The following is a 27,193-nucleotide window of genomic DNA, read 5'->3' on the forward strand; positions in this document are numbered from 1 at the left end:
CAAAATCGGTCTTACCGAACCGTCCAGTTTCGGCACTACAAACAAGTTGGAATAGTACCCCTTGTTTAACTGATGAGGTGGTTAACTTACGAGATGGAACTGGAACAATGACGTGAGTCTGTACCTGTTTTTGGATGGCATGTTGTAAAGTGATACTTGCTTCTTGTGAAACTGGCAAGCCTGATTTGAAGAATCTGTGAAGTGGGAGCTCTTGGAACTACAGTCTGTGGCCCTGGGAAATAAGATTTATGACCCAGGGATCCTGGCAAGAATTTGACCAGCTCTGACTGAAGAATTGTAGGCGTGCTCCCACCTGACAGGCTTCCAGGCATTGCGATCCACCGTCATGCTGAAGTCTTTGAGGAAGCAGAGCCTGAGCTCTGTTCCAGCGTACCTGCTGTTGCTGGTTTGCGTGGTTTACCTCTTGCGCTGCTGGAGGACGTAGAAGCACCTCTGGATTTGCCTTTGAACTTGGCCGTCCGAAAGGACTAACTTTGAATCTGAATAAGTCTTCTTGGTTAGGGGGTGGCTGCGGAAGGAAGATACGTAGACTTACCAGCAGTAGCTGTGGAGATCCATTTGTCTAATTCATCTCCGAACAAGGCCTCACCTGTAAATTGTAGACCTTTCACGCCTTTCCTGGAATCCGCGTCAGCAGTCCACTGATGTAGCCACAAGCCCCTGCGTGCCAACACTGCCATAGCGGTGGTGCGTGCGTTGAGCACTTTTATTTCCTTTATGGCTTCCACCATAAAGTTTGCAGAGTCTTGTATATGCTGCAGGAGTAAGACAACATCCCCCCACATTCAATAGTGGGTCTTTGGTCCACCCCAGCAGCTGTGTACAATGATTTGAGTGTACTCTCAATTTTACGATCAGCCGTGTCTTCAGGGAGGATGCACCAGGAACAGGCAATACAATTTTACGTGACAGCCTAGAGACTGATGCGTCCATTATCGGTGGATTTTCCCATTTTTTCCTATCCTCCAGAGGAAAAGGAAAAGAGTAACCTTTTAGGGATCTGAAACTTCTTATCAGGATTAACCCATGATTCTTTGAACAGGGTATTCAATTCCTTTGACGCAGGAAAAGTGACTGAGGACTTCTTTTTTACATTAAAATAAGATTCCTCACTCTCTTCTGACACCTTATCGGGAATATACAGAACATCTCTAATAGCCTCTATTCCCTGAGACAGAGCTGCATCCCCCCGTCCCCCCCACCCCCGAGTCCACCTCTCCCTCCTCCATGTCTGACCTGTCAGCGTCAGACTGCAGGATATGGGCTAGACATCGCTTTTGCGGACAAATGAGAGGTGACTGAGACGCTGTTTTGGGGACTGAGTCTCTGTTCATAAACTCATCCAGTTTGTTTTAAGTATTGTGTCTCTTTCTCATTGGGGGACAATTTTGTAGAAAGAGTTGAGATCATTCCCTTACGAATTAACCCATTCTGGTTCAGCCCCGCTAGTCTTTGAACCCTGAGTACCCAGTAGTGAGCACCCCGGTGAAGAGGAACACACTGCGGTACAAGACACGCACTGTCTGCCTGACTTAATGTGATGCGACAGCGCACACACACACACACACACACACACACACACACGCGAGAGGTTAAGCACAATTAACCCACAAAGAGCCCTTCAGGGAGACAAAAAGTTGTTTGGAGCCAGCCCCCACCGCGCCCTTATCGCTAATGCCAAGCTTAGCCGGGTCGCAGACCAAGTACCCTGATAGGAGACTAAGTACACCAATAATCGCTCCCCCATGGTACCGCTGAGGTAATCTGGAGTCACACTGGAGGAGCTGCGTGTCTCTGTCCTGTCAGCGTCTGTGTCCACTGCAGAGGGAAAATGGCGCTGGTGAGCTGCTGGGTCCTCCCATAGTGAAGCCCCGCCCCTTCAATAGCACGCAGTCTTCCTGCCTTTTTTTATACTGTCTGAGGAATCTGGTGCTTAAAATGGAGAAACCCGTTTTAAGGCTGCTGTTCCAGTATGGGTACTGCATACATTGTACGGGGACGCAGTCGTGTACTGTGTCTGGAGACGCATTCCGTCCGGTGTACAAGCCGTGCATCTCCGTACCCTCATGCCGCCATAATGGTACTCAGTACTCACCACTCTTCATTCTTCTGGCTCTGTTAGGGGTGGTGGCATGCTGCGGGACTGTACGCTCGCCGTGGTGGGCTTGCTAATAGGTTCCTCAGGAGCTCAGTGTCCTGTCAGCGGGGAACAGGATCATTAACCCTTCAAGAGGTTGGGCCGTCCCCCCCCCCCTACTAAGTACCATGAAGCACGCAGGCTGGTGCCAACCAGTCCTGCCTGAAAACAACAAACAGATAAAATAAAGGCAGAAAACTCTTCAGGAGCTTCTATAAGCGTGACTGGCTCCTCCTTGCACATTTTCTAAACAGAGTCTGGCAGGAGGGGCATAGAGGGAGGAGCCAGCCCATACTATCAAATTCTTAAAGTGCCCATGGCTCCTAGTGGCCCCATCTATACCCCATGGTACTAAATGGACCCCAGTATCCTCTAGGACGTAAGAGAAATAATAAATTAATAAAACAAGTAATCTTTTACAGCAGGGGTTCCATCCACAATCCTCAAGGGACACCAACAGTCCAGGTTTTAAGGCTATCCATACTTGAGCACAGGAGACTAAATACCGCAGTGTTTTGATTTAACCATCTGTGCTCAAGTATGGATATCACTAATACCTGGAATACAGTTAGTGTGCCTTGAAGAGAGGTTGCAAAATGCTGCTTTACAGTCTACCTGACAATGGTGCTGTTATTGTTTTCTCTAGATCTATTCCCAGAGTGCCCAGGTAAGGGTAACATTCCTAATTTTACCTGTCTTGAAGTACTGATAAATAATCCAAATAATCCTCTCCATTTATGACGATTTTCCCTGTTCCTTTTTCCCGTACTACAACAGTCGCCTCTGCAGTTTTCCTCCAGCCTTGGGATGATAAACAATAAGATTTTACACTTACCGGTAAATCTATTTCTTGTAGTCTGTGGAGGATGCTGGGACTCCGTAAGGACCATGGGGAATAGACAAGCTCCGCAGGAGACATGGGCACTTTAAGAAAGACTTTAGACTCTGGGTGTGCACTGGCTCCTCCCGCTATGCCCCTCCTCCAGACCTCAGTTAGAGAAACTGTGCCCAGAGGAGATGGACAGTACGAGGAAAGGATTTTTGTTAATCCAAGGGCAAGATTCATACCAGCCACACCAATCACACCGTATAACTTGTGATAAACTACCCAGTAAACAGTATGAACAAACAACATAGTCTCGGTCCAAACCGATGAACTATAATATAACCCTTATGTAAGCAATAACTATATACAAGTCTTGCAGAAGAAGTCCGCACTCGGGACGGGCGCCCAGCATCCTCTACGGACTACGAGAAATAGATTTACCGGTAAGTGTAAAATCTTATTTTCTCTAACGTCCTAGAGGATGCTGGAACTCCGTAAGGACCATGGGGATTATACCAAAGCTCCCAAACGGGCGGGAGAGTGCGGATGACTCTGCAGCACCGATTGAGCAAACAGGAGGTCCTCCTCAGCTAGGGTATCAAACTTATAGAACCTTGCAAAGGTGTTTGATCCCGACCAAGTAGCTGCTCGGCCCAACTGTAATGCCGAGACCCCTCGGGCAGCCGCCCAAGAAGAGCCCACCTTCCTAGTGGAATGGGCCTTAACCGATTTTGGCAATGGCAATCCTGCCGAAGAATGTGCTTGCTGAATCGTGTTACAGATCCAGCGAGCAATAGTCTGCTTTGAAGCAGGTGCGCCAACCTTATTGGCTGCATACAGGATAAACAGCGCCTCTGTCTTCCTATCCCTAGCTGTTCTGGCCACATAAATCTTCAAAGCCCTGACCACATCAAGTGACTCGGAATCCTCCAAGTCTCGCGTAGCCACAGGCACGACAATAGGTTGGTTCATATGAAAAGATGAGACCACTTTAGGCAGGAATTGAGGACGAGTTCTCAATTCTGCCCTATCCACATGAAAAACCAGATAGGGACTTTTATATGACAAAGCCGCTAATTCCGAAACACGCCTTGCAGAAGCTAAGGCCAACAACATGACCACCTTCCAAGTGAGATATTTCAACTCCACTGTTTTGAGTGGTTCAAACCAAGGTGACTTGAGGAAACTTAATACCACGTTAAGATCCCAAGGCGCCACCGGAGGTATAAAAGGAGGCTGAATATGCAGCACTCCCTTCACAAATGTCTGTACTTCAGGAAGAGAAGCCAAATCTTTTTGAAAGAAAATGGACAAGGCCGAAATTTGAACCTTTATGGATCCTAATTTTAGGCCCAAATTCACTCCTGTTTGAAGGAAGTGAAGTAGACGGCCCAAATGGAACTACTCCGTAGGAGCAGTCCTGGCCCCACACCAAGAAACATATTTTCGCCATATGCGGTGATAATGTTTCGATGTCACATCCTTCCTAGCCTTAATCAGGGTAGGAATGACCTCCTCCGGAATCCCTTTTTCCGCTAGGATCCGGCGTTCAACCGCCATGCCGTCAAACGCAGCCGCGTTAAATCTGGGAACAGACAGGGCCCCTGTTGCAGCAGGTCCTGCCTTAGAGGAAGAGGCCACGGATCTTCTGAGAGCAACTCTTGCAGATCCGGATACCAAGTCCTTCGTGGCCAATCTGGAACAATGAGGATTGTTCTCACTCTTCTTTGCCTTATTATTCTCAACACCTTGGGTATGAGAGGCAAAGGAGGGAACACATAGACCGATCTGAACACCCATGGTCTCACCAGAGCGTCTGCAGCTACCGCCTGAGGGTCTCTTGACCTGGCGCAATATCGCTTTAGCTTTTTGTTGAGACGGGACGCCATCATGTCTATCTGAGGCAGTCCCCACCGACCTGCGATCTGTGCGAAGACTTCGTGATGAAGTCCCCACTCTCCCGGATGCAGGTCGTGTCTGCTAAGAAAGTCCGCTTCCCAGTTGTCCACCCCCGGGATGAACACTGCCGACAGTGCGCTTACATGATTCTCCGCCCAGCGAAGAATCCTGGTTGCTTCTGCCATGGCCACTCTGCTCCTTGTGCCGCCTTGGCGGTTTACATGAGCCACTGCTGTGACATTGTCCGACTGAATCAGAACCGGTTTGTCCCGAAGTAATGCCTCCGCTTGACGTAGACCGTTGTATATGGCCCTCAACTCCAGCACGTTGATGTGGAGACAAGTCTCTAGACTTGACCAGAGACCTTGGAAATTTCTTCCCAGTGTGACTGCTCCCCAACCTCGGAGGCTTGCGTCCGTGGTCACTAGGATCCAGTCCTGAATGCCGAACCTGCGGCCCTCCAGGAGGTGAGCACTGTGCAGTCACCACAGGAGAGATATCCTGGCTCTGGGAGACAGGGTGATCCTTTGATGCATTTGTAAATGAGACCCGGACCATTTGTCCAGTAGGTCCCATTGAAAAGTCCTCGCATGGAACCTGCCGAAGGGGATGGCCTCCCCAGGACACGTGTGCAGTGAAGCACTGAAACCTTTTTTGGCTTTAATAGGTTCCTGACCATAGCTATGAGCTCCTGAGCCTTTTCCATCGGAAGAAAAACCTTTTCCTGTTCTGTGTCCAGAATCAGGCCCAAAAAGGTCAGACGCGTTGTAGGAACCAGCTGGGACTTCGGAATATTGAGAATCCATCCAGGCTGTTGCAACGTCCTCACAGACAGTGACACGCTGTCCAGTAACTTCTCTCGAGATCTCGCCTTTATGAGGAGATCGTCCAAGTATGGGATAATTGTGACACCCTGCTTGCGCAGGAGCACCATCATTTCCGCCATTACCTTGGTGAAAATTCTCGGGGCCGTGGAAAGCCCAAACGGCAACATCTGAAATTGGTAATGACAGTCCTGTACCGCAAATCTCAGGAACGCCTGGTGAGGAAGAAAAATCGGAACATGAAGGTAAGCATCCTTTATGTCCAGGGAAACCATCCAATCCCCGCCTCCAGGCTGGCGATGACCGCTCTGAGCGATTCCATCTTGAACTTGAACTTTTTCAAGTACAGGTTCAGGGATTTCAGATTCAAAATGGGTCTGACCGAACCGTCCGGTTTCGGAACCACAAACAGGGTTGAGTAATACCCCTTTCCTTGCTGGAGAAGAGGAACCTTGACTATCACCTGTTGCAGATACAATTTTTGAATTGCAGTTAACACTAACTCCCTTTCTGACGGAGAAGCTGGCAGAGCCGATTTGAAAAACCGGCGAGGAGGCATCTCTTCGAATTCCAGCCTGTATCCCTGAGAAACAATCTCTATTGCCCAGGGATCCACCTGTGAGTGAATCCAGACGTGGCTGAAAAATTGAAGACGTGCCCCCACTTGAGCTGACCCCCCCAGGGAAGCCCCAGCATCATGCGGTTGATTTTGCAGACGTAGGGGAGGACTTCTGTTCTTGGGAACTAGCTGTGTGCAGCTTTTTTCCCTTGCCTTTACCTCTGGCAAGAAAGGACGATCCCCGTACCTTTTTGCTTTTATTTGAACGAAAGGACTGCATTTGGTAATGAGGTGCCTTCTAAGTATGTTGCGAGGGAACATAATGTAAAAAATTCGATTTACCAGCCGTAGCAGTAGAGACAAGGTCCGAGAGGCCTTCTCCAAACAACTTCTCCCCCTTGTAAGGCAACGACTCCATATGCCGCTTTGAGTCGGCATCCCCCGTCCACTGTCGGGTCCACAAGAGTCGCGTAGCAGAAATAGACATAGCATTTATTCTGGAGCTTAGTAAACAAATGTCTCTGAGCATCCCTCATATATAACGCAGCATCCTTGACATGCTCTAGGGCAGGGCTGGCCAAACCAGTCCTCAAGATCTACCAACAGTACACATTTTCCAGACCACCTAGCTGGTGCACAGGTGTAGTCATTACTAATTAAGATGTGCTGCATTCATTCCTAACTGACAATTCTACAGATCTCCAGGAGGCCTGGAAAACATGAACTGTTGGTAGATCTCGAGGACCGGTTTGGCCAGCCCTGCTCTAGGGTCATTAGAATGGTATCCTTATCTAGGGTCTCAATCTCCGTAGACAAGGAATCTGTCCATGCTGCGACAGCACTACAAACCCAGGCCGATGCCATAGCCGGCCTAACAATAGTACCAGAATGTGTGTAAATGTACTTCATGGTAACTTCCTGCTTACGATCCGCAGGATCCTTGAGGGTAGCAGTATCCTGGGAAGGCAGTGCCACCTTCTTGGATAAGCGTGTCAACGCCTTGTCTACTTTAGGCGAAGATTCCCATCGTATCCTGTCCTTTTGTGGGAAGGGATACGCCATAAGAATCCTTTTGGGAACTTGTAGTCTCCTGTCTGGAGATTCCCAAGCCTTTTCGCACAATTCGCTTAGCTCAAATGAGGACGGAAAGGTGATCTCAGGCTTTTTCTCTTTATACATGTGTACCCTCTCGTGTCAGGGACAGGGGGTTCCTCAGTAATATGCAAAACCTCTTTAATAGCAATGATCATGTAACGAAAACCTTTAGCCACTTTTGGCTGTAATTTTGCATCCTCATAGTCGACACTGGAATCTGAATCCGTGTTGGTATCTGTGTCAGTGATCTGGGATAATGTGCGTTTCTGAGACCCAGAAGGTCCCGGTGCCACTGGGACAGGCATGGTCTGACTACCTGACTGATACCTAGCCTCAGTCTTGTCTAATCTCTTACTCTTATGCAATACATTTACATTAGCATCCAAGACATTCCACATATCCATCCAGTCCGGTGTCGGCGTTGCCGACGGCGACCTGACATTCATGCACTCCCCCTCCTCCTTAGGCGAGCCTTCGTCAAACATGTCGACACATGCGTACCGACACACTCCACACACACAGGGAAACACTTTTCTGAAGACAGGTTCCCCTTTAGTCCCTTTGGAGAGACAGAGAGAGAGTATGCCAGCACACACCCCAGCGCTATATGACCCCGGAGAAAAACACAGAATGTTTACCCAGTAGCGCTGCTGTAATGTATAATCGCCAATTATGTGCCCCCCCTCTACTTTAAAACCCTCTTTCACCGTGTGTCAAGCAGGGGAGAGTCCGGGGAGCTTCCTCTCAGCGGTGCTGTGGAGAGAAAATGGCGCTGGTGAGTGCTGAGGGAGAAGCCCCGGCCCCTCGGCGGCGGGCTTCTGTCCCGCTCAAACTTTGTAAAACATGGCGGGGGCTCTTTTATATACATGTACAGTGCCCACCTGTACATGTATATAGGTCATTTTGCCATAGGAGAGGTATTTATTGCTGCCCAGGGCACCCCCCCCTGCGCCCTGCACCCCTTACAGTGACCGGAGTGTGTGAGGTGTATGGGAGCAATGGCGCACAGCTGCAGTGCGTTACCTCAGTGAAGCACCCGAATGGCTTCTGCCGCCTCAGAGTCTTCTTTCTTCTTTTCTTCCGGCTCTGTGAGGAGAACGGCGGCGCGGCTCTGGGATGAACGCCCAGGACGAACCTGTGTTCCACTCCCTCTGGAGCTAATGGTGTCCAGTAGCCGAGAAGCAGAGCCTATCATTTAAGTAGGTCTGCTCCTCTCTCCTCAGTCCCTCGATGCAGGGAGTCTGTTGCCAGCAGTGCTCCCTGAAAATAAGAAAAAACCTAACAAATATGCTTTCTTAGCAGGAAACTCAGGAGAGCTCCCTGCAGTGCACCCATCTCTTCTGGGCACAGTCTAAAACGGAGGTCTGGAGGAGGGGCATAGAGGGAGGAGCCAGTGCACACCCAGAGTCTAAAGTCTTTCTTAAAGTGCCCATGTCTCCTGCGGAGCCCGTCTATTCCCCATGGTCCTTACGGAGTCCCAGCATCCTCTAGGACGTTAGAGAAATAATGTACATCAAAAAGAATTGCCTTGAGAATAACACTTTACTATATGGGCAGAGGTTCCCAAACTCTGTCCTCAAGGCAACAGTTCAGGTTTTAAAGATATCCATGGCTCAGCATAGATGGTTAAAACGAATAGACTGAGGTACTAATCGACTCACCTGTGGCCATGCATGGATATACTTAAAACCTGGACCAGTAGGGTGCCGTGAGGACCTGTGTGTTAGGTAATGTACTCGGAAAATTATAAAAAGAAAGAAGTGAAAATGAGTGTACCACTCAAGTGCACTCGTAAGCCAGCCTGTGGTTCAAATAACGTGGGTCACCTTATTATTATTATTTTATTTATTATCATTTTCATATAGCGCAGCAAATTCCGTTGCGCTTTACAACTGGACACAATGATCAGACAAAACTGGGTAATAACAAACAGTCAGAGGTAGGAAGGCCCTGCTCGCAAGCTTACAAGCTATGGATTAAAACCCCAAGGTCACCAAACTATATAAAATAAATAAAAACGGTACACTTCTCTTGTTGCACTTTTTCAATATTTGTTAGATTTTGTGCATGGATGAGAGAAAGCTAAAAACACAGGCTAAACAAATAAAGGGAGAGGGACGGAGCAGGGAACGGGTGGCAGACTGAAATGACCCTCCCTATGCCAGGTCTCTCTGCTAGTGAAATAAACAAGTAAAATGATTAAAGAGGGTGGTCCTAGATTGGTACTTGTAGTGATTCTTTTATGGTGTCCACCATGTGCATTATCTGGAGTATGTGCATACCAAGACATATACATAGATTTTACAGCTGCAGCTCCACAGACCAGGGTCCGGAAGTGCGCAGTGCAGAGAATACGCAGTGTGGCTTACATAGAAGCAAATGAGTGTTCCTGTGTCCTTCCCATTTCAGCCTGTATCCTTAATGAATCACCAATAGGCAGAATCTGGTTGGTAAGATCTTATGGGGTCTATTCATGAAGCAGTGAAAAGAGTGGAGAAGTTGCCCATGGCAACCAATCAACATTAAAGCAACATTTATAATTTGCATACTATACAATTATACAGAGCAGCTGATTGGTTGTCATGGGCAACTTCTCCACTGGCTCACTTCTCATCTCTTTTCACTGCTTCATGAAGAGATCCCTTTATCTTATCTGGCTGGTAAGATCCTATACAAATGGAGAGGCGCTCCTTACACCAAAGGCATGGTAACAGCATGTTGTTAGGATGCATTCTGTAGTTTATCACAGGTAGTAATAAGTATAAAAATATACACATTGCTTTCTTCATTTTTGGGACAATTGGTGCTTGATGGTAAAAGCAGTATATTAACATGCAATGTAGTAGCAATACCATACCTTTTTGGCAGGTGCAGTACCTTTATTTTTATTGTCTGTACCTTTTTTTTTACTCCATTGAAACTATAGGAAAGGGGGCATGGCCACACCCACTTTCCTAATTTGTACCGGTTTTTATGTGTAAAATTTTGGAGGGTATGCAATACCATAATCACATGGAAGAAATGAAAGTAAAAGCACCATCTTCACAGCAGTAATACTATGCAGCACCCTGACATTGTTGTCTGTGATGTGTATATGATACCACAGTCTGACTATATGCTAATCCTACAAAGTTTCAATCATATCCCCCTGCATTTTATAGAGAAAGCTATCCAGTTGCCATTCTATAATCTCTGAGAGTGAGGATAGTTATGTAATGCTGTGAGGTAGTTGTCTCTATTCATCTTTTCATGTCACAGCATAACTGGGAATCTATGATTACTCACAAGGAGAAATGAGAGAGTGGGAAAAGACCCATGTATGGATTCAGTATGAAATACCGGCAGCAAGGATTCCGTCCGTCAGTATACAGACTGCGGCATTCCGGCCATCAGTATGCCGGCAGCGGGGCGAGCGCTAGTAAGTTTATTTTCTTCCTCTATGGGTGTCGTGGACACCCATGGAGGGAGAATATCCACCAGCGTTTCACCGCTTGTCGGGATTCCGCCATCTGTATTGTGATCGCCGGGATCCCAACTGGCAGTATGCTACTTCCCCTATGTACTTGGAAGATCATGCTGACTGTGCACCTGGGAAGCATCCGTGACACCATGAAGCTGCCAGAGCAGGTAGTCTCTGAATGAACAAATGAGATCTCCCAGGTAACCCTGTAATGCCGTTTTTCAAAAACTGCGACATGTGAGATTTATTAAAGCTTGAACAGAGCGTACTAACCAATCAACTTCTAGCTGTCATTTTATAGGCTGTTTGAAAAATGACAGGAGCTGATCGAGTAGTACTTCTGTCTCCAAGCTTTGATAAATCTCCCCCTCAGTCTCTAACCCTTTCAGTGCCACTAAAGTAGACTACATGGCTTAAAAATGACAGATTAGCCCACTCGTGTGTATGGGATTCTGGGAATATATGTTCTCTAACCTAACCTTCATAAAACCTAAACATTGTTTTTCTTTGTCTTTCTTTACAATCTATGTGAATGTAATTCAATACCACCCCACCGCCAGTGGAGAAGGGGTGCAGTTAGTATTACATATTGGATGAACAGATCAGTGTGTATCCCTCCATACTGGTAAAACAACAATAGATTAGCAATAAGTAAATAACCAGCAATGTACTATAGAATACTCTGGAGTGAGGGCGCCAGTACAGTGATTAGGATAGTGATTGTACTGTATAAGGTGCCCTGTTGATTGTCACTTGTAAGCACTATTCTGCTTGGAAGAATTTTTTTTTTTTTTTTTTTTGCTCTATATGTCACTATTTATAAAATGTATGCTTTTTATCACCAAATCACATGTTGCACGTGTAATTAAATAAAATGGAGGCTTTTTCTCTTTTCCATGACATTATAATTCACTGTATGCAAAATTCAGTTCACGTGATGCCAGAGACATATTAAAAAAAGTGCATGTATTGACATTGCAGAGGAAGTGTTAATTTGAATGACTCTTAAGCCAGTTGACATCAGTTGCCCGAAACTGTACATTGGCTATGGTCTGTTGGCCTTCAGCAATCAGATAAAGATCCATTGAAATCCTATCATTGATCATGTAAAAGAGAAGAGTCATATAGCATTGCATGTAGCCGCTAACCACTACTACACTCAACTAAAGGGCAATACGGGAAAGACTGTGTGATTACCTTTCCCTGTGCTGAAGGCTATTCCATGCTCATCATACTGCAGAGGACTAGCCACATGCTTCTTGGACTGGACTTCAAGCGTCTTGCAATATTTCAGGACAAAATCCTCCACGATGTTGCTGTGCGGCTGGCTCACCAAGCGTTCCATCATTTGTATAAAATATAGGTACTGCAGGCAAACAAAAGCTCATTAGGAGGTGTCAGTGTAATTGCCTGTGCTATAGTCCCAGGCTTAAGCTTGGCAAGGCAGGACTCTGTATCAGACTGACACTTTGGCATATGGGTGAGCATTTTCCAACAGTGTCAGACAATAGATTTCAATGCTCCACAAAATCTCCCTGTCCTTGTTTTGCAGATAACAATGAATCAAGGCAGTTTTAAGCTACTCCTCTGTAATTGAAGAGATCTTGTCACCAAACTGCTGTAAATTATATCAGCCTTCAAGAACTTCTCTCCATTGCCAGCTAATTAAATTTGCATTTTCTTTTCGCACTTTCTACAAATGGTGTTTATGAAGTCTTCCCACATCGAAGACTGTATTTGAAGGGCTACCTTACTAGGTGTTTATTATCATCAGCATTACAGGCAATTTTTTGGGTTGACAAGATATTAATAATTATAAACAAATAACCACCAAACCCAAAGGCTAGAATACACAATTACATTTACGTAGAGTCGCTTACAGTTGTTAAAGTGCAGGCATATTGGGGGTTAAATAATTGCTACCGAGACTACAAAACCGTAATGCTTTAGCATGTTTGTCGCTAAATTTAAAGCGGCAATCAGTTATAAGGGTGGTTTTGGCTTTTAACTGATTGTGGCTTTACATTTAGTGACAAACTTACCAAAATCATGTTGGTTCTATACTCTCACAACCTATAACCCACTGTTGTCACGAGGCAGCAGCTTATACATTCCTAGAACCCAATCATTCTCAGTATTATTTCTTTAGCCTAACATTCCTTGTAACTGAATCTGATCACTGGAAGGTTCCCCTGTATAACTCCCCTCCAAGTGTCTTGCTACCAAATAAAGTGTCGTCATCCGTAAACAGACATTCTATCAGATTGCTTACTACAGGCACACCCAACTAATGTAATTGGAATATGAAACATTTCACATATGTAAGGTGGTTATAAATAGATAAAAGTAGAGGAGTACAAGTTTATATATTCTGTGTTCTTAGCCCTCCCATACAGCCAACATGTGGGGTCCTAGAAATCATAGAATTGTATGTAACGGAGTAAGAAACAGACTTTCCCTGCCATATTTTGCACACTATTTGCATGGTATTAATATAGACCAGAGCCTTTTCTTGCAGCGGGTGAGGTGTGCATTCACACGGGGCGTCCGCTGTGGCTCTTGGTGCTACCCCTCATAACTACTCCGTTCGGTGGGCAGAGTTTCGTGTAATGATGCGTTTGCGTCGTAACATCATCACGCAAACATGTTATTACACAAAACTCCGCCACCAAGCGAAGTACTGACGTCGGGGAGGAGGGGGAGCCAGGACACGGTGGGCGGGCAAGCCAGGAGATTATGGCTGGCGCGGGCCGAAGAGCAGGAAGCGGGATAAAGGAAACAGCTGGCAGGTGGATGCCACTGCAAATGTAAGGATAACACCCCCTCCCCCCCCCCCCCCTCTTTGTAGAAGGGGACTTTGCCTGCCGTAATGTGTAAAATGGGGACTCTTGCCTGCCGTAATGTGTAAAATGGGGACTCTTGCCTGCCGTAATGTGTAAAATGGGGGCTCTTGCCTGCCGTAATGTGTAAAATGGGGGCTCTTGCCTGCCGTAATGTGTAAAATGGGGGCTCTTGCCTGCCGTAATGTGTAAAATGGGGGCTCTTGCCTGCCGTAATGTGTAAAATGGGGACTCTTACCTGCCGCAATGTGCAAAATGGGGACTCTTGCCTGCCGTAATGTGTAAAATGTTTCAGTGTTTCTTGCCCCCAGTGTAACTAAAAATTGGGGTGTGACACATGGTCATGCGCCTACAAACGTCATACTGAAGGCGGGCGCACAAAAATGGGTCGTGGCCTTGTGCCAGTTAGGCCACGCCCATGATACTGTCTCTTTAGCTTGACTACAGATATTTTTCGGCTATTTGCCTCTGACTGGTTTGCCACCCCTGCTCTAGGGCATAATGTATCAAGAGCATTGCGGTGTGTGGCATAATATGGTGCAGGGGGCATTACCGTGTGGGGCTTAATATGGTGGAATTTTTTTTTTCTGTGGTGGGCGTGATCTGTTGGTGTAGGGTCAAAAACTGGGGTGTGAGGTAGTCTTTTCAGGCGAGGCCACGCACATTTTAACGAGGCCATGCTCCCTTGCCGGGAGCGTGCACGCAAATTTGTTATTTGTATTTAGTGATGGGGGGGGGGGGGACATTTTATTTTTAATATCAGTGGGGATGGGGGCACGCATTTTTTAAATCTCGCACTGGGAGCCAAGTTGGCTAGAAACGGAGAACCACAAGTACCAGCATGCGGGGGGGGGGGGGGGGGAATGGGCCCGCTGGTACCTGTAGTTCTACTTACAAAAATACCAAAATAAAAACAGTACACACACACCGTTGACAGTATAACTTTATTACATACATGTTTTGAAAAATTTTTATTAGATCACGACAGCAAAATGAGGCGGACTGAAATTGACGAAATGACTGTCGAAAAGCACTGTTGTCGAATCGACATTCTTCAATTGAATATACTTTTGTCGAAAAGCCGCATTTTTACCATTGCAGACATGTCAAATTGCAAAAAGTCGAATCTGAAACGGCAGGTTTTTTGACTAAAAGTACTGTATTGCATTGTCGAATCCAATTCGACAGTTTTTTTTTTACGAAAATGCCCCGTTTTTCGACATTTGCGGCAATTCGACCGCAATTGTATATGGCCCTATATCTATATCAGGGCATCTGTGATTTGTATCAGCTATAATAAAATAATGACAACATTTTGCTTTACGGTAGGTAGCATCTAACTTCAATGTCTGCCCACCTAGAGGCCCTCCCCCTTATTACACTGGTAAATAATGTTCTTGGCCTGTAACTGGTGCCCAGTCCAAAAGCACTGCAGGTAGTGAACACTGGATCATAATGAAAGCAGAATTGTAGAAGTACTCTGCAAGTGCATAATGCAAAACGACAGGTATATTTTAACATGTGTGTATGTCATTCTGCATATTTTTCACTGCAAAAGAGATAATGAAGTCATTTATAAGAGGCACTTCACTCTTTAGGGCGGTCTTTGTTATTCTCTTTCTTGCTCTTCAATAAGTGATTAGAAAATAAACATCTCTATAGTAATGCAAGAGCTCTGGCAAGATGTGCTCTGGGAACACTCACTAGGACACCAGTACATTAACCCTTTGTGCACAATATCTTCACTTAACCTACAATAGTTAGACACAAGTCACGCTGCTTCATTACCCACAGTGGGCCTCATTTAGAGCTTGGTGAAAATCAAGCTCAAGGTTAGAAATTGGCACGTGGACAAACTATATTGCACTTTGTTTTGCATAGAGGGAAAAAATTGCCTGCCTCTACATGCAGACTATGAATACTGATCAGCTATACTTTACAGCACAATTTGGGAATGAGCCAAGAGGTCATCCAACAGTACGTTTTTCAACACACTTTACAACCACCGCCAAATGATTTTGCCGTACTTTCCGACTATCCTGGATGTCAAACCTCCAAAGTCGATACACGTCTCTGGAGAAATAGGTAGTCCAGGAGCTTAATGACTCAATGATTCACCATGAATAGTGCCATCATGACCACACCCTCAGCTGTGCACAAGATGGAGCAGGGCCCACTACGGCACAATTCATGGCACCACTCACCCCTCTATCACCCACCTAAATCGTCTCCTACGGCACCAGCCAGGCAAAAAGTTGTCAAGTATGGGTTTTGCTTAGGTGTAATCTTCTAGCTGGAGTTACCACTTATCTTAATACGTCCAAGGGACTATAAAACATTCACCAGCTGTGGCATTTCCATCGTTTCATTTTCTTACTTCCAGGACTTACAATTTAATTATTTGGAAAGAGTTAGGATGGATCAACACAAAACATTCTGTAAAGTCAAATAAAAAAGAAAAAAAAGAAAAGAAAAAGCATGCAGCCTTTTTATCAAGATACACCAGAATAGACCCTGGTGTAATATCTTTACTTTAGCAGTCACATTGGCTGAAATGACATGTTTACAACTAAAGTATTTAATTGCTTTGAACATAAACAAATCTGTCTATAGACCCCCATCCACTAGGCCGACTTGCCAGAGCTGCATGTCACATCAGATTTCTCTTGAACTCTCCCGGCAGCTTCCCGGGAATCGGATCGGATCCTGCGCTTACATTTTCACTAGATTCATTTCAGATATATCAGATGTGATCTGTCATGTGCCGACAGATCGCATCAGATATATCTGGTGCACACATGCTACATGTGATTGATCTGATGTGATATTTAAATATAATAGGCTGCTGCTGCGTCCTCGTGGTGGGTGGGAGTGGCCAGGGAGATGTCAGTCAAGTGACGCTTCAGATTAATCTGATGTGATATATCTGAAGTAAATTAAACAAAACAAAAAAACACTCCGCTGTGTACCTGATTTCTTCAGATTCAGATAAATCCTTGGTGCAGCACCAAAGATCTATAGCTCAGACATATCTGACACGGGAACGAACACTGGAGCTATCCGATGTGACACTTTATCAGATTTTTCGGTCAGATGAAAAGTGCCTAAAACGGACTAGAGGATGGGGGCCTTTTTAGAAGCCCAACTGTAGTAGATTGCCTAACAAAAGCTTAATCGTCAAGATAAAAGAACATTCAAAGCAAATATGAGAAATGGTTAGTGCAAAAACAAGTAGCACGTAACAACATGTAATGCTTATCAAGTCAAATCATAAAAAAAATAAACGAGAATACTGAACCACTGTGGATTTGTCTTGATCAGGCTTGTACTCCAATACTGATGTGAGCTTGTGCTTGAAGTATAAGTAGGGCACTACACTTGGACACATCAAACCACACCGTCTGGCCCCAGCATCGGGACCTGATGAATCTGTGGCCCTCCTTGTCAGTGGGATACACAACAGCAAGACTAAAACAGCAAGGATTACCACAACTGTGACATAGTTACATTCTGTCATGGCAGATATAGCAAGAAAAAATAAAAATGGTCCACAAGCCAGCAATAGTACAAAAAATGTCACAAACCTGTATTACAGTATACGGAGTGGCAGAAAAATATACAGAAATATGGAAGAAATAAATGGAGTAAAATCTCACTTTAAATTGACCAGAAAGCACGTGGGAGAACAGGTCAAATGGCGGACAATGATATAGCCTGCAGAAACCAAGATTGGTCTTTTGGCCTTATTGCTCGGCAGCATTGGGCAAGTCCTTTATCCCAACAAGGCTTTCCCTACCATGAAGATTTGTGCTGAAGGCATAGCACTATGAGCCCGATTCATTAACGATTGCAAATGCAAAGCTGCTCGCAGCATACCACCTCCCAGCATTTGCAATGCAATCGCATATAGATGAAAATCGCGACCATCGGTCGACAAGTTCATCTGTGATGACGCATTGCGGCTTGTGGGGTGGGGCCAAGGTAACTGCGTCACGCACTCCTGGAAAACAGGAGCGACAACCTCCCCCCCATCCCTTCCGGTTAACACATCTTCCTGTCAATCAGGCAAAGGCACTCACATTTTAGAGGTTGCAGTACCTGTTGTGTGCATGTGCAGTTTCCCCACCATTGGGAAACTGCACATAGGATTGCTTAAGTTCTAGTTAAACCACTGGGTTACATGATCTGACGTTCATGCCATGCAGCTAAGAGTGGATAATTGCTGGGCATGCTGTACATGGGATGGATATCATGTAACATGCTCTAGTCAATGTAAATATATATCTTGCTTGTTTATCTGTTACTCAGCAACTGTCTAATAGAGAAATATAAAGATGGATGCTGCCTCTGTGCTATAGAGTCATGGTAGAAAGGAGTTTCTCTTCAAAAAATAAGATTTTAAACCTACCGGTAAATCTTTTTCTCCTAGTCCGTAGAGGATGCTGGGGACTCCGTAAGGACCATGGGGTATAGACTGCTCCGCAGGAGACATGGGCACTTTAAGACTTTAGAATGGGTGTGCACTGGCTCCTCCCTCTATGCCCCTCCTCCAGACCTCAGTTAGGACTGTGCCCAGAGGAGACTGACAGTACGAGGAAAGGATTTTTGTTCATCTAAGGGCGAGATACATACCAGCCCACACCATACACACCGTACAACATGGTATATACTAAACCAGTTAACAGCATGAACAACAGCATCAGCCCAAGACTGATCTCAACTGTAACATAACCCTTATGTAAGCAACAACTATATACAAGTCTTGCAGAAGTAGTCCGCACTTGGGACGGGCGCCCAGCATCCTCTACGGACTAGGAGGAAAAGATTTACCGGTAGGTTTAAAATCTTATTTTCTCTTACGTCCTAGAGGGTGCTGGGGACTCCGTAAGGACCATGGGGATTATACCAAAGCTCCAGACCTGGCGGGAGAGTGCGGATGACTCTGCAGCACCGATTGAGCAAACACGAGGTCCTCATCAGCCAGGGTATCAAACTTGTAGAATCTTGTAAAAGCGTTTGAACCCGACCAAGTAGCAGCACGGCAAAGCTGTAATGCCAAGACACCTCGGGCAGCCGCCCAAGAAGAGCCCGCCTTCCTAGTGGAATGGGCCTTTACCGAATTTTGGAACCGGCAATCCAGCCGTAGAATGAGCCTGCGGAATCGTGTCACAGATCCAGGGAGCAATAGTCTGTTTAGAGGCAGGAGCGCCAACCTTGTTGGCTGCATACAGGACAAACAGTGCTTCTGTTTTCCTAACCCTAGCCGTTCTGGCGATATAAATCTTTAAGGCCCTGACTATTTCAAGGGACTTGGAATCCTCCAAGGCACCCGTAGCCACAGGCACCACAATAGGTTGGTTCATATGAAATGACGAAACCACCTTAGGCAGAAAATGAGGACGAGTCCTCAACTCTGTTCGATCCACATGGAAAATCAGATAGGGGCTCTTGCACAAAGGCGCCAATTCGGACACCCGCCTTGCAGATGTCAAGGCCAATACCATGACCACTTTCCAAGTGTGAAACTTCAATTCAACTGTTTGAAGAGGTTCAAATCAGTGTGATTTAAGGAACTGTAACACCACGTTAAGGTCCCACGGTGCCACAAAAGGAGGTTGGATTAGCCAAACTCCCTTTACAAAAGTCTGGACTTCTGGGAGAGAAGCCAATTCCTTCTGAAAGAATATACATAAACCCGAAATCTGCACCTTAATGGAGCCTAACTTCAGGCCCATATCCACACCTGACTGCAGAAAATGGAGAAAACTACCCAGTTGAGAATCATCCTTAGGGCATTCTTGGCTTCACACCAAGACACATATTTTCTCCCGATACGGTGATAGTGTTTCGCCGTTACCTCCTTCCTAGCTGTAATAAGAGTAGGGACGACTTCATCCTGAATACCTTTCCCAGCTAGGATTTGGTGTTCAACCGCCATGCCGTCAAACGTAACCGCGGTACGTCTTGGAACACACAGGGCCCCTGTAGTAACAGGTCCTCCCTGAGAGGAAGAGGCCACGGATCTTCTGTGATCATTTCCTGAAGATCTGAAATCCAGGCCCTTCGAGTCCAATCTGGAACAATGAGTATTGTCTGCACTCTTGTTCGTCTTATGATTCTCAATATCCTTGAGATGCGAGGAAGTGGAGGGAACACAGAGACCGACTGAAACACCCACGGTGTCACCAGGGCGTCCACTACCACTGCCTGAGGGTCCCTTGACCTGGAACAATACGTCCGAAGCTTTCTGTTGAGGCGTGACGCCATCATGTCTATTTGAGGAAGTCCCCAACGACTTGTCACCTCTGCAAAGACTTCTTGATGAAGTCCCCACTCCCCTGGATGGAGATCGTGTCTGCGGAGGAAGTCTGCTTCCCAGTTGTCTACTCCCGGAATGAAGACCACTGACAGAGCGCTTACATGATTTTCCGCCCAGCGAAGAATCCTGGTGGCTTCTGCCATTGCTGCTCTGCTTCTTGTCCCGCCCTGGCGGTTTACATGCGCCCCGGCTGTGACGTTGTCTGACTGTAACAGAACAGGTAGGTTGCGAAGAAGATTCTCCGCCTGTCGGTGGCCGTTGTATATGGCCCTTAATTCCAGCCTATTGATGTGTAGACAAGCCTCCTGGCTTGACCATATTCCCTGAAAATTGTTTCCCTGTGTGACTGCTCCCCATCCTCGGAGGCTCGCGTCCGTGGTCACAAGAACCCAATCTTGAATGCCGAACCTGCGACCCTCTAGAAGGGGAGTACTCTGGAGCCACCACAGGGGACCCTGGCGGACAGGGTCTCTTCCGATGTATCTGCAGATGGGACCCTGACCACTTGTCCAGAAGGTCCCACTGAAAAGTCCTTGCATGGAACCTGCTGAACGGAATGGCCTCGTAGGCCGCCACCATCTTTCCCAATACACGAGTGCATTGATGAACCGACCCTTTTTGGCTTTAACAGGTCTTTGATCATGTTCTGGAGTTCCTGGGCTTTTTCCACCGGTAGAAAAACCCCTTTATTTTCCCGTATCGAGAATCATGCCCAAAAAAAGAAAGCCGAGTTATCGGAACCAACTGCGACTTAGGTAGATTTAGAATCCAGCTGTGCTGTTGTAGTACTCTCAGGGAGAGAGACACGGTTTTTAATAACTGTTCCTTGAACTCGCATTTATCAGGAGATCGTCCAAGTATGTGATACTCGTGACCCCTTGCTTGCGCAGGAGCATCATCATTTCCGCCATTACCTTGGCGAAAATTCTCGGGGCTGTGGAAAGCTCAAACGGCAACGTCTGAAACTGGTAATGACAATCCTGTACAGCGAATCTTAGGTACACCCGATGAGAAGGATATATGGGGACATGAAGGTATGCATCCTTTATGTCTAGTGACACCATAAAATCCCCCCCTTTACAGGCTGGATATCCTTGCCTTGAGAGATTCCATCTTGAATTTGAACCTCTTTAAATATAGGTTTAGGGATTTTAGATTCAGAATTGGTCTGACCGAGCCATCCGGCTTTGGTACCACAAATAGGGTTGAATAAAACCCTTTTCCCTGATGCTCTAGGGGAACCATGATAATCACTTGCTGTTGACACAGCTTTAGTATGGCAGCCAAAACTATTTTCCTCTCCGGGGAAGTAGCTGGCAAGGCCGATTTGAAAATCGGTGCGGAAGCACCTCTTTGATAGATTTGGTAGAGGCCGGGGAGGACATTTTTCCTGTGAACTAGCCGTAGCCGGTGTTCTTTCCCCTCTACCTCTACCTCTGGCGAGGAAAGAACTGCATCTGTTATTAGGGTGTTTCCTTTTGCTGTGGAGGAACGTAAGGCAAAAAAGACGACTTACCCGCGGTAGCTGTGAAAAACAGGTCCGCGAGGCTCTCCCCAAATAAAACTTCACCCTTGCAAGGTAAAGCCTCCATACAACTCTTTGAGCCAGCATCACCTGTCCATTGACGGGTTCGCAGGGACCTACTAGCAGAACCTGTCATGGCATTAGCTCTTGAACCCAAAAGCCCAATATCTCTTGCAGCCTCTCTCATATATAGTGCTGCGTCCTTGATGTGACCTAAGGTCAACACCATACTATCTTTATCTAGGGTGTCAATGTCATAAGACAAGTTATCAGCCCAAGCTGTCATTGCGCTACCTACCCATGCCGACGCTACTGCAGGTCTAAATAGGGCTTGCGTAGCCGCATAAATTGATTTTAAGGTAGATTCCTGCCTACAATCCGCAGGATCCTATAGGGCCGCCGTATCAGGGGACGGTAATGCTACCTCTTTGGACCAGCGTGTTAAGGCCTTGTCCAGCGTGGGCGAGGATTCCCACCGTAATCTGTCCTTTGAGGGGAAAGGATACGCCATAATAATTCCCTTGGGACCTGCAGTCTAATGTCAGGAGTCTCCCAAGCTTTTTTTTGTTTAAATAAAACGGTCAGCTCATGAGATTAGTTATTTTTCATTAAACATGCAGACCCTCGTGTCAGGGACAGAGGAATCCTCTGTGATATGCAAAACATCTTTTATTGCAATAATCATATATTGAATACTTTCGCGACCCATGGGTGCAACCTTGCATCATCCTTGTCGACACTGGAGTTGGAATCCGTGTCGGTATCAGTGTCTGCTAACTGGGTAAAGGGACGTTTATGGGACCCTGGAGGGTCGTGGGACACAGTAAAAGCCACGGGTTAATTCCCTGCTTGTCTTTGGATTCTGCTTTGTCCAATCTGTAATAAAGCCACATTAGCATTCAAAACATTCCACATGTCCACCCAATCAGGTGTCGGCTGTGCCGACGGAGACACCACCACCATCTTCTCTGCATCTTCCCTAGACGAGCCTTCCGCTTCAGACATGTCGACACACACGTACTGACACCCCCACACACACTGGGATATATGAATATGGGGACTGACCCACAATAAGGCCCTTTGGAGAGACAGAGAGAGAGTATGCCAGCACACACCCAGCGCCACAATATACTGAAACCAAGGTCCCAGCCTAAATAGCGCTTATATATATATATATATATATATATATATCTAAGAAATTCTCATGGGAGCTCAACCACTTCAGATTTCACATACAAATGTGTTTATTTTAAAATGATTTTCTAAACAGTAAAAACTGTACTCATATAAAAATGTCAATAAAACATACACATGACTTTACTTTACAAATGGACAGTATGGACAAATATTTATCTTGATGATTTTTGGTAATATCCACATCAATTTTTCAATGAAGCGTTCAGATGTATGTTCAAATCACAATTGGGCATTCACGCAATTGTGATTTGAACATACATCTGAACGCTTCATTGAAAAATTGATGTGGATATTACCAAAAATCATCAAGATAAATATTTGTCCATACTGTCCATTTGTAAAGTAAAGTCATGTGTATGTTTTATTGACATTTTTATATGAGTACAGTTTTTACTGTTTAGAAAATCATTTTAAAATAAACACATTTGTATGTGAAATCTGAAGTGGTTGAGCTCCCATGAGAATTTCTTAGATCTGTTCCCCATTCTTTGCCTTATCTGACAAGAGGTATTTCTCAGTGGTGTGAGCTGTATAGTTTCCTAGCGCAAAAAAAAGGGGTACTTTATTTTTTTGATATATATATATATATATATATAAATACATACATGTACAATCTGCACCAAATAAATGTGCCCCCCCCCCTTGTTTTTGCCCCGTTATTTCAGCAGGGGAGAGTCCGGGAGAACTTCTCTGCAGCATGCTGTGGAGAAAATGGCGCTGGTTAGTGCTGGAGGATCAAGCCCCGCCCCCTCAACGACGGGCTTCGGTCCCGCTCAAGTTCTTTATACTGGCGGGGATTTTATACTATACTACCTCCGCAGTATCTGAGATCTGTGCCAGTGCTGTTTTTGAGGTAATAATTGCTGCCCAGGGCGCCCCCCCTGCACCCTGCACCCGTACAGTGCCTTCTGTGTGTGTTGGGAGCAATGGCACGCAGCGTTACCGATGCGTGTGTACCTCATTGAAGATCTGAAGTCTTCTGCCGCCTTTCAAGTCTTCTTTCTTCTCATACTCACCCGGCTTCTATCTTCCGGCTCTGTGAAGACGACGGCGGCGCGGTTCCGGGACGAACGGCGAGGATGAGACCTGCGTTCCGACCCTCTGGAGCTAATGGTGTCCAGTAGTCTAAGAAGCAGAGCCTATCATTTAAGTAGGTCTGCTTCTCTCCCCTCAGTCCCACGATGCAGGGAGCCTGTTGCCAGCAGTGCTCCCTGAAAATAAAAAACCTAACAAAAGTCTTTTCAGAGAAACTCAGAGCTCCCCTGCAGTGCATCCAGTCTCCACTGGGCACAGGATCTAACTGAGGTCTGGAGGAGGGGCATAGAGGGAGGAGCCAGTGCACACCCATTCTAAAGTCTTAAAGTGCCCATGTCTCCTGCGGAGCCGTCTATACCCCATGGTCCTTGCGGAGTCCCCAGCATCCTCTAGGACGTAAGAGAAATAAGTACACAATTAAGGGAGCAATTTATGGCTATTACTTACCCACCAAAATGAAAATTATATTATGTTGTTTATGATAAATTATCAATTGTACCAAACATCCCTTTGACAATTAACACATGGAACATTTTAGTTATTTCTCATAAAAACAGACATTACTTACATCTTGGTCACACATTTCTTCTACTAACAAGTTCTCCAATTCTTCCTTAATCAACCATCTTCTGCCAGACAGGTTTCTGTACAAAACAAACACACAGCATTTCGCGTTCTCTTAATTATTCCGGTAATTAGAGACGCATCACCTGATATCACTAATATTGGCATCCGAGGCTTGATGATCAACCAAAACACTGTAGAAAATCACAATTTTAACTGCTGCCTATAAATAGCATCGTTATGAGAAAAGTAGTTCAGCTCGAGCAATACCAGGAGTATAATGAAGTGGCAGTGTAGTAAGGGGCGGGGGAGTTGGAAGGAGAGCGTTAAATTTCAGGTTATAGTGGATATCCTATATAGATTAATGACAAAACAGGATTTTAATACCTACCGGTAAATCCCTTACTTGTAGTCTATAAGGGATACTGGGGTTTACTTAATACGATGGGGTATAGAAGGGGTCCAAAGGAGCCGGTGCACTGGCTCCTCCCCTCTATGCCCCCTTCCACAGGCAGATAAGCAAAATAGTGCCCGAAGGAGAAAGGACATACTTGAGAGAAGGAACAAACAATGAGTGGTGAGATTCACACACCAGCACACCATAACATAATATAACCAGCAAATGGCTGGAACAAAACAGCAGCAGCTGAACAGATAACTTTTGGAAAAGATAAAACCTGCAGAGAAGTCAACACACTGAGGCGGGCACCCAGTATCCCTTATGGACTACGAGAAAGGAATTTACCGGTAGGTATTAATATCCTGTTTTCTCTGGCATCCATAAAGGATACTGGGGTTTACTTAATACGATGGGGACGTCCCGAAGCATCCAGAACGTGCGGAAACGCCTGCAATACCGCATGCCCAAACTGGGTATCCTCTTTGGCAGGGTATCAAAGTTGTAGAACTTCACAAAGGTGTTCTTCCCCGATCAGGTAGCAGCTCGGCACAGTTGTAAAGCCGAGACTCCACGGGCAGCTGCCCAGGAAGACCCCACAGATCTTGTAGAGTGGGCCTTCAGAGACCGTGGAACAGGCAAGGCTGCAGACACAAAGGCCTGTTGGAAAGTCAACCTAACCCAATGAGCAATGGACTGCTTAGAAGCAGGGCAACCCTTTATCTGCGCATCATATAGCACGAACAAGGAATCAGTCTTTCTGATCCAAGCAGTTCTTTAACTTAGAGCCTCAAGGCGCTCACGGCATCTAGCGAAAGTGGCAGGGGGGGGGGGGGGGGGGGAGATGTACCAGAACTTGACGGGACTACAATCGGTTGATTCAAGTGGAATGCCGAGCCAACTTTCGGCAAAAACTGCTGTCTAGTCCTGAGTTCAGCTCTGTCCTCATAAAAGATCAGGTAAGTAATTTTGCAGGATAAGGCCCCCAATTCGGAGACACGCCTAGCAGAAGCCAGGGCCAACAACATCACCATCTTCCACGTAAGGTAATTGTCCTCTACCGTCATAATGGATTCAAACAAGGAGGACTGTAGAAATTCCAATACCACATTCAAGTCCCAGGGTGCTGTAGGCGGCACAAACGGAGGTTGTACGTGGAGAACTCCTTGCAGGAAGGTCTTAACCTCTGGCAACATTGTCAACGTCTTCTGGAAGAAAATTGAAAGAGCTGAAAGCTGGACCTTAAGGGATTCCAGACGTAAGCCCTTATTCACACCAGCCTGCAGGAAGTGTAAGAGACGTCCCAAGTGAAACTCCGCAGGTGGATATGTACGTTCCTCACACCAGGAGACATATCTCCTCCAGATATCAGGATAGTGCTTCGACGTTACCAGTTTTCTGGCCTGAACCATGGTTGCAATAACTTTCCTGGAAAGGCCTTTTCCAGCTAGGATGTTCTGCTCAACTTCCAAGCCGTCAAATGAAGACGCCTTAAGTCCAGGTAGACGAACGGTCCTTGTTGTAGAAGAACTTTTTACAGTGGCAGGGGCCAAGGGTCTGTCATGGATATGCAAAAATAAGTTTAACAAAAAACAGATGCTCGGGCGCAGAAAGGGTTACTGATCTAATGCTGCTGCTAAACACACAGGATTAGTCAATCCTGTAGACACCAACCATAAACCAACAAAAAAATAGCAGCGCTTATGTGTATAAACTGACAGTCATAGATGGATTGAATGAAAAAATAGCAACATTTATTAAAATACTGCAATAAAAACTAGTAAAACACTTCCACCGACAAGGTTTTTTTTAAATCATAGTGTCCGTTCCTGTTAGTGATAACTGGACCAGTGGTGATATGGAGATTATTTAAGAAACTGATGGCACAGTCCCAATGATTACTTTACCACTCTTGCGCCGCTGGAGGAAGAAAATCCCTTTGGAAAGTACTTTGAGTAAAGGGTTAAAATGCTGTTCCTATATCCTCACCAGTTTGCGGAGCTGTCTCTTTGCAGAAAGAGGCTCAAATTAGCCTGGGGTAAAGTCCATTCACCAAGGGATTGCAATGGTCCAGTTTGGTCCGGGCACTCGTATATCAGCACGTGGTCGGTGGTAGGCGAGAACACCTGACGCGTTTCGCTGCAGGTCCTGCAGCTTTTTCAAAGGTCTGTCATGGATATGTCCAGAAGAACTGCGTACCACGCCCTCCGAGGCCAATTCGTGGCAATCAGAATTGCTCCCCGATTCCTGATTCGTTTGATCACCCTCGGGAGCAACGGAATCGGAGGAAACAGGTAAACCGACCGATAAGGCCAAAGAGACATCAGCGTGTCTATTGCCCTTAAGCAATACCAGGGAAGCTTCTTGTTGAGTCGAGAAGCCATTAAGTTCATCTGTGGGCAACCCCACAAGTCGATGATCTGTTGAAACACCTGTTGGTGGAGACTCCACTCTCCCGGGTGGAGATTGTGACGACTCAGGAAGTCCACTTCCCA

At 46.0% G+C, this 27,193-nt stretch overlaps 1 protein-coding gene across 1 annotated transcript in view; it reads right to left on the reverse strand.

The window, feature by feature from the left end:
- MRPS9 (mitochondrial ribosomal protein S9) overlaps window positions 1–27,193 on the reverse strand; it is a 216,974-nt gene that overhangs the window by 17,625 nt on the left and 172,156 nt on the right. The window contains exons 7-9 of the mRNA XM_063953421.1: window positions 24,306–24,381; window positions 12,019–12,187; window positions 2,851–2,959 (exon numbers count right to left, since the gene is read on the reverse strand). Of these exons, the coding sequence (XP_063809491.1) occupies window positions 2,851–2,959; window positions 12,019–12,187; window positions 24,306–24,381 (354 nt within the window). The remainder of the gene's footprint in view (window positions 1–2,850; window positions 2,960–12,018; window positions 12,188–24,305; window positions 24,382–27,193) is intronic.

The sequence above is a fragment of the Pseudophryne corroboree genome, chromosome 2 (assembly GCF_028390025.1).
Source record: "Pseudophryne corroboree isolate aPseCor3 chromosome 2, aPseCor3.hap2, whole genome shotgun sequence".
Lineage (NCBI taxonomy): Eukaryota > Metazoa > Chordata > Amphibia > Anura > Myobatrachidae > Pseudophryne > Pseudophryne corroboree.